General features: G+C 42.4%; 2 protein-coding genes across 3 annotated transcripts; one reads left to right on the top strand and one right to left on the bottom strand.

The window, feature by feature from the left end:
- Positions 1 to 208: 208 nt before the first annotated feature.
- Positions 209 to 6,163, bottom strand: LOC132527600 (histone H2A type 1-C). Of its 2 annotated transcripts, XM_060163502.1 has the most exons (3): positions 5,612 to 6,163; positions 1,275 to 1,336; positions 209 to 365 (listed from the first exon to the last, which is right to left on the bottom strand). In XM_060163502.1, the coding sequence occupies exon 1, from the start codon at positions 6,117 to 6,119 to the stop codon at positions 5,727 to 5,729; it is 393 nt and encodes a 130-aa protein (XP_060019485.1). In that variant the 5' UTR covers positions 6,120 to 6,163; the 3' UTR covers positions 209 to 365; positions 1,275 to 1,336; positions 5,612 to 5,726. The 2 variants fall into 2 exon arrangements, with proteins under 2 accessions (XP_060019485.1, XP_060019484.1); XM_060163501.1 differs by lacking the exon at positions 1,275 to 1,336.
- A 291-nt stretch (positions 6,164 to 6,454) lies between these two features.
- LOC132527616 (histone H2B type 1-C/E/F/G/I-like) lies at positions 6,455 to 7,229 on the top strand. The gene has a single exon (XM_060163520.1). The coding sequence runs from the start codon at positions 6,455 to 6,457 to the stop codon at positions 6,833 to 6,835; it is 381 nt and encodes a 126-aa protein (XP_060019503.1). The 3' UTR covers positions 6,836 to 7,229.
- Positions 7,230 to 7,455: the final 226 nt, after the last annotated feature.

Consider the following 7,455-nt stretch of genomic DNA (forward strand, 5'->3'; position numbering starts at 1 on the left):
TGTTACCTAGGGAGAGTGGGGTAATCCAGTGAGGAGTGGATTCTCAACATATACCTTGTTATTTTGATTTGGTTGAACCCTGTGAATGTATTACTTATTCAAGAAATTAGGTACATTTTGTACTAAAGAGAGCTTCTCCACAATAATATTTACCACCCCTTCCCTTTTACTCTCCTTATCCCGAAGACACACAGTACACACGAAGAAAGAAACCCAAGTAAGTTTTTAATAGGAAAACATTTGCAGGTACAGAATCAATCAATGATGTCAGAACACAGATGCCAGTCCATTTATTTCTGAGAATTGATGAGTTTGACAGACACTCTGGATCTAGGCATCTCTTTGTAGTGAGAAGCTTTTGAAACCTAAGGGGAGAGAAGAAACCAAAGTTAATGTATTTGGGAACTTCCTTCTTAACCTTCCTCAACATATGCAGAAAAACTTACAAACCTCTTCCCTCAGAATGAGTTTGGTTCATTCTGTGTATCAGCCCTTTTCATTTCCTCATATACACACGCCCCATGGTAAGAGGACCCAGCCTCCCTGGGAAATGCTCTAATTTCGCTCTTCAGATAGGGTTGCCAGATTTGGCAAATAAAAATACAAGATGCCTAGTTAAATCTGAATTTCAGATAAACAACATCTTTTGTTGAATTATAGCATGTCTCATGCCATATTTGGGGGCATACTTATACTAAAACAATTACTTGTCACTTAACTGAAATTCAAATTTAACTGAGCATCCTATATTTTATCAGGCAACTGTATCCTCAGATGCTACCTGGAGGGAGCTGGTTAAGTGCACTTGAACATGTTAGCCCAGAGGGACAAAAAGTACCTAGCCCGGTGTGCTACCAATAGAACTTTCTGCATTGACAGACATGTTCTACGTCTATCCGTCCAATGTAGAAGCCACCAGCAACTTGAAATATGGTTAGTGCAACTGAGTACCTGAATTTTTAATTTCATTATTTTATTTAAATTTAAAATGTCACATGTGGCCAGTGGCCTATCTTGGACAAAGTAGCTCAAGTACCAGTCATGTATCACCCTCCAAATGTAGCAACTGGAATTTAAAACCGAATGGTGGCTAAAAAGGTACATCACCCGGAAATAAACTCACAAATCCCTGCAGCTTAGTGATTATTCCGTTTCTGTGCAGATATAAGTTCTGTTGCCAACACATTAATTCTGAGTATTCATTCTGAGTATTTACTGAGGATGTGACATGCCAGGGAGTGGAGATGTATGATAGAATTTTTCAACAAACTTACCCTGCAGATGATCATGTTAACTGTATAATCCAGCATTAGACAGTAAAAGCCACCAAGGTGCCCTATGTGCAGAGCAGGCATTGTAAGGGGATGAAACAGCATTGATTTGGTCACACACATCAGCTGTGTGACCCTTTTCCTTCCATGACTCTAAGCAAGCATTAGTAACCACAGACCCAGTAGGGTGTTAAGGAGGATTCTTTTATACACGGTATCAGCCAGCAGAGAAGACAGGCCCTTAAAGGAAACTGAGCTTCCTGGGTCACTGAGGCTTATCAGGAGACATTAAGTCTGGTGAGGTTAGTGCAGAAACCTGGCAAAAGGTAGAGTGTGGAAAACAAATGGTGTATATGGTACTTCCAAATTTCACTGCGGTCCTGGTAGCTGCATAGGGCAGTAGGCAGTGCATTAACAATGGTTAGTGGGCATTTTTATACAGAAATTCAGATAACCATGTGCTTTCTGGGCTCTGAGAGGGCTTTTGGGGCTACAATATCCATTCCCTGGTTCATTCACCAGCGAGTTGAGTCCCAGGCCTTCTGTTAGATGTTAGGATGTCACAGACCAGGTCCCACTTCATGAAACAGAGAGTATAATGGGGAGAGGCAAACAACAAGGGAGCTGATAAATAAAATCTTAGAATGTATTTTAAAGAATCTCAACAAGATGGTTGATAGAAAGTAACTTGGAGTGAGACGTGAGCAGAGGGAGGTTACTTATTTTTTTTATTTTTGTTTTTTTTTGCGGTACGTGGGCCTCTCACTGTCGTGTCCTCTCCCGTTGCGGAGCACAGGCTCCGGACGTGCAGGCTCAGTGGCCCTGGCTCACGGGCCCAGCCGCTCCGCGGTATGTGGGATCTTCCCGGACCGGGGCACGCACCCGTGTCCCCTGCATCGGCAGGCGGAGTCTCAACCACTGCGCCACCAGGGAAGCCCGGGAGATTACTTTTTTATTTTACTTTCTATACTTGAAGTTACAAACTTAATTCATGCTCCTTTTAACACTTTACACACATGTTTATACAGGTTAACAATCTCTCCTCATATAACCTCACATAATGGGGCTTTTATTTCTAGATGGTAGACACCCTCTCTTCCCTAGTTTCTACTATCTGTCTATCTATCTATCTGATATTGCTTTGCTTTACAAAAGGTTAAGTGTCTCTTAATAAATTTTAATATATATTGCCAGGAAATTTTCTCAAAAGATAATATGACTGTGGCACTCTTTCCTCATCCTCAGCATCCTAAGTATTATTGGTTTTAGTGGTTGTCTATCCATAGGTGAGAAATGCTATTCATTTGTTGCTATGATATGCATAACCTAACTTTTAGGAAGGTGAACAGTTCTATGTATTTTGGTTTGTTTTTTCTCATATGCACTGTCTATTTGAATTTCATAAAAGGTATAAAATATCCTGTTCAGTAATTTTTTTCTATTATTGTTTGCCCTTTTCTTAGCAGCTTGCAGGTCTTCCTTGTAAATTAAAGTCATTAACCTTTTGTGTATAATGTTTTACAAATCCTTTATCCCAATTTACTGCTTGTTTTCTACTCTTTTTATGGAATATTGCATCTTAAGTTTATTTTTGTCCTATGTGGTCTGTGTCCCTTCCTATATGGCATTTGTGTTTACTGCCTGGCTTAATAATGACACCTCCCCCTTAAAATATACACATACAAAACTGAAGTTATACAAAGTGTGTCCCTAAAATTTCATCTAGTATTTGTATTTTATACTTAGCTCTTTAATCCATCTGGGTAGGTCTATTTCAGATAGGCCTGTCTGGAGAAGAGCTGAGAACACGCTCGCCAGAAGAAAAATCAGAGGATGGGCACTGCAGAGAAAGAGACCAACAGTACAAATGTCTTGAAGCAGCAAAGGGCTTGGCAGGTGGAAGAGAGATCAGTGTAGCTGGACAGGGAGATGGAGATGAAGTCAGGGAGGTGGGCAGAGGCCAGGGTGGTCATGGATGGCTCTTCAGGTCATGGTAAGGAGTATGGTAAATAAATTAAGATATGTATTAAAGGTATAGGTGAAGTGACTTACAGATAGTTTGGATTCGTGGAGATGAAGGAAAGGGAGCAAGGCTCATTCCTAGAATTTTCGCTCGAGTAAATGGACTTACAGTAATGTCATTTACTGAGCTGGGGAGGATTGGAGGGCATAACAGGCTTAGGAAGCATAATGTAAACTCTTGTGTCTTGAATGTATTTAGGCTGAGAGGTCTGTTAGGGCTTCAGGTGAAGGTCTCAAGTAGAAATTTGTATGCACACATTTGCATTTCAGGGAAGACAGCAGGACTGGAGATGTAAAATTGGAAGTTTATTGCATATAGACAGACTTTGAAACTACAGTACTGATAAAATCATCAAGGAGACAGAGTGAACAGGGGCTAGTACTGAGCTCCAAGGTTCTAAAATTTAGAGCATTTTCATATAGAGCCATTTTGAGATAGATTTTGAATGCAAGGGCAATTTGTCATGGCGTAAAGTCAGGGCCTGTACTTTCAGCTCAGGCTATCACTGAGTACAGGAAAGAATAGACATGCTCAGCTGCTGCTGCCTGGTGCTGCGAGAGTGAGGAATGTGGTAAAAGTTTAAGCTCCAACTGGCAGACAAGCAACATACAGCAGAGACCCCGAAACTTACACACTTGCTTCTTTCAGAAAGAACCTCAACTATAAGTAACACGTGTAAGTCTAAGTCTTAACAGATGCTTGTTCTATCACCCTGCCTAAACTACAACTTAACTAACAACTGTAATCTAATTAAGTCCAATGAATTTCTGATATTTTTTCAATATGACTACATTAATTCCATGTCCTAGAATTCGTTTTATTTTAAAGTATACATGTTACGTTCCAAATTCTTTTGGTGTTATAATGATTATACTTATTGAGTTTTTTCATAAATTTGTCTACTTATTAATGATACAGTTTTATGGGTATAAATATAGACTATAATCTGCCTTTTGGTAGATCTCCTGGTGATGCTAATCTTATTTTGCTACAAGATCAAGGTACTGAAATAAAATAGAGAGGGAAGAATACTGGGGCTACATGTGAGCCCTTATTCTCAATTTTGGTATGTTTGGGGATTCCTCAATTAAATTCCTAATGTTTCCTAGTAACCCACATGCATTATACTTAACAGGAATATTTACATTTATAATTATAATTCAGGCTCAACAGGTGACAAACCCCTAGAAGGTAACCTACTTCTAACCTTAAAATATACAATTTTTTTTTTACAACTGGTTATAAAATGTATCACACTTGTAAAAAAGAGTTCAAGTGATACATTTAAAAAATAGAATGTGAATGGATAATGGACGGAGTAAAGGAAAGGATATTGCTGCATAGATTATTTGGAAATTTTAAATATTTCAGTGGCGCTTCAGTGAAGCGCCAGAGATGTTTGAATGAGGGTGCGTCTCCCTGGGCCGCACAGGTCCCAAGTTTTGGCCTACTCAGCCTCCTTGCCTACTCATCCAAGCACAAACTGAGTCATGCAGAAGAAATGTTTACTTGATGAGACTCAATCCCGGAAAATAGGATCCTAGGAATTTTTGCACAGTACCAGATCGACACTTTTGGGTTGGAGCAGCTAATTTACCAGATCCCTAGTAGTTAACTATTTTAGGGAGGCCTGCAGCCCTACTCTATCCCTTTTGAGGCTGCGTTAGGGGCCTAGGCGTTTGAACCTCTACTAACTATAGTTCGTTGAATGTCAGGCACTAATCTAGGTTACGGGTGTTAAGCGGTTTGTCAAAAGAAAAAAAAATCAATGGAAACACCATCACTCTATCCCCAATTTACATACAACTACCAGGTTAGAAATTGGCCCCAAATCTCACAATTTGTAAATGTGGGGAGAAGCCACAATTAGAGTCTAGATTCAGTTTGTCCTAAGCTACCATTATGTTAACTCCAGGTAATCAATTTTTCAAAAGCCCCTTTCAGGACGTGGTAAATTTCAGATGATACGTTGAAAGTTAGCGGGAGCAGAGAGTCTAACTCCCTTGCGGGATTAGGAAAGACGGGTTGTCTGCAGCCTAGAACGAGGCGTCTAAGAGGATCTGGCCATTTCACTCGGCATGTTCATTTGAGACCATCGTATATCCACCCCTGCAGTTAAACCGTGCTTAGGCTTTACTGACTAAAGGCAGATCACTCGACTGTCTGAAATGCCTAACCACTTCGTGGATCATTAGACCTTAACCGATTTACCGCGTTCTGCAGAGAGGCAGATTTCTAGTAACAATGAGAGCCTTTTCTAAAGATCTAGAGAGATTTTTCTTCCATTTCTTGTTATCTTGGATAAAAATTCACTTACCTTCCTTTTTCTTTAATATTCCAAGTGGTGTCAGCTCTTCCTTTGAAATAGTGGGGGGCTCTGAAAAGAGCCTTTGGGTTTGAAAGCACTTCCGGAAACTCAAATCCCTGTCAAATCACTTGCCCTTGGCCTTGTGATGGCTCTCGGTCTTCTTAGGCAACAGCACCGCCTGGATGTTCGGCAAGACCCCGCCCTGAGCGATGGTCACGCGGCCCAACAGTTTGTTAAGCTCCTCATCGTTGCGGATGGCCAGCTGCAGGTGGCGTGGAATGATGCGAGTCTTCTTGTTGTCGCGCGCCGCATTACCAGCCAACTCCAGTATCTCAGCCGTCAAGTACTCCAATACCGCTGCCAAATACACCGGCGCGCCAGCCCCGACCCGCTCAGCGTAGTTGCCCTTACGAAGTAGGCGATGCACTCGGCCCACGGGAAACTGGAGACCGGCCCGCGAGGAGCGAGACTTCGCTTTAGCCCGAGCCTTACCACCTTGCTTGCCACGTCCAGACATCGCAAACTAAACAGAAAAGAAACAAACAAAAAAAGAGTACTTCTCAAAACAAACCAAGTCTGAAAGCAGATAGAACACTGCTGCTTTTATAGGCATTTCCTGGGGAGTAAATCCGATTGTCTGATTGGTTAGTACCAAGATTCACCTAAGTAGCCAATAGAAAAGCTTTATTTCCATACCTCATTTACATAGTTCTGCCCATAGATGACAGCCTTGCTGTTTGTCTTCCAATTAACTAAGACGCAGTCTGCATCCTTCATTAGCATAAAGGCCCTATAAATAGCAGAAATCCTCTTTCTACTTTCATTTTATTTTTCGTGTTTTGAGGTTTTAAAATGCCAGAGTCAGCCAAGTCCGTTCCTGCCCCGAAGAAGGGCTCTAAGAAGGCAGTGACCAAGGCGCAGAAGAAGGATGGCAAGAAGCGCAAGCGCAGCCGCAAGGAGAGTTATTCTGTGTACGTGTACAAGGTGCTGAAGCAGGTCCACCCGGACACCGGCATCTCGTCCAAGGCCATGGGCATCATGAACTCGTTCGTCAACGACATCTTCGAGCGCATTGCGGGCGAGGCGTCGCGCCTGGCGCATTATAACAAGCGCTCGACCATCACGTCCAGGGAGATCCAAACGGCCGTGCGCCTGCTGCTGCCCGGGGAGCTGGCCAAGCACGCTGTGTCTGAGGGCACCAAGGCTGTCACCAAGTACACCAGCTCCAAGTAAACTTGCCAAGTAAGCGTCTTTACACCTAACCCCAAAGGCTCTTTTAAGAGCCACCCACATGTCCACAAAGAGAGTTGTAACCTGCTGCTTATTTTCTATAAGTTCAAGTTTGGCCAAAAGTACTGTGCATTAATTAGAAAACAAAGGTAGAGAAATTTGTAAGTCCTATTAATGGGTCTAAGGAATGACAAGCGAAGCTGTTAAAAGCACTGCCAGGTTGTTGGGTTTTGGCATTGTTGTGTCAAATGTTATCCATTACCTGTTGCAATTAGGGGGTCACCGCAAGTATAAAGTCAGCTATTTTTTGAGTCCCAGTGATCAATGTACTGTAATTGACCTACAGCTATCTGAACATGAAAATTAACTGCGTAGGCGGCTGGTGGTTTGTAATACGTAGTCGGGGTTGACGAACTGCTTTAAGAGATGCTTGCAACTTGGCAAGTTTCCATGGAGGTTGAACAGAGGGCTGGCACCGAAAGGCGGGGAAACTAGGCGGGAAGAGAAAGGAGTCTATTGAACTTGGCATACAAAGTCTCTAGGAGAGAACCTTCCCAAACCAGGTAGTCGCGCGGTGGGGAGGGGGGGGTGGGGGGGGAGCTGGCAAGTTCCACCTTCCCTTA

Source organism: Lagenorhynchus albirostris, chromosome 10 (assembly GCF_949774975.1).
Source record: "Lagenorhynchus albirostris chromosome 10, mLagAlb1.1, whole genome shotgun sequence".
Classification (NCBI taxonomy): domain Eukaryota; kingdom Metazoa; phylum Chordata; class Mammalia; order Artiodactyla; family Delphinidae; genus Lagenorhynchus; species Lagenorhynchus albirostris.

Bases quoted from the DNA above. Each gene is read 5' to 3' on its own strand.
- LOC132527616 (XM_060163520.1), top strand. From the start codon at position 6,455: ATGCCAGAGTCAGCCAAGTCCGTTCCTGCCCCGAAGAAGGGCTCTAAG.
- LOC132527600 (XM_060163501.1), bottom strand. From the start codon at position 6,119: ATGTCTGGACGTGGCAAGCAAGGTGGTAAGGCTCGGGCTAAAGCGAAG.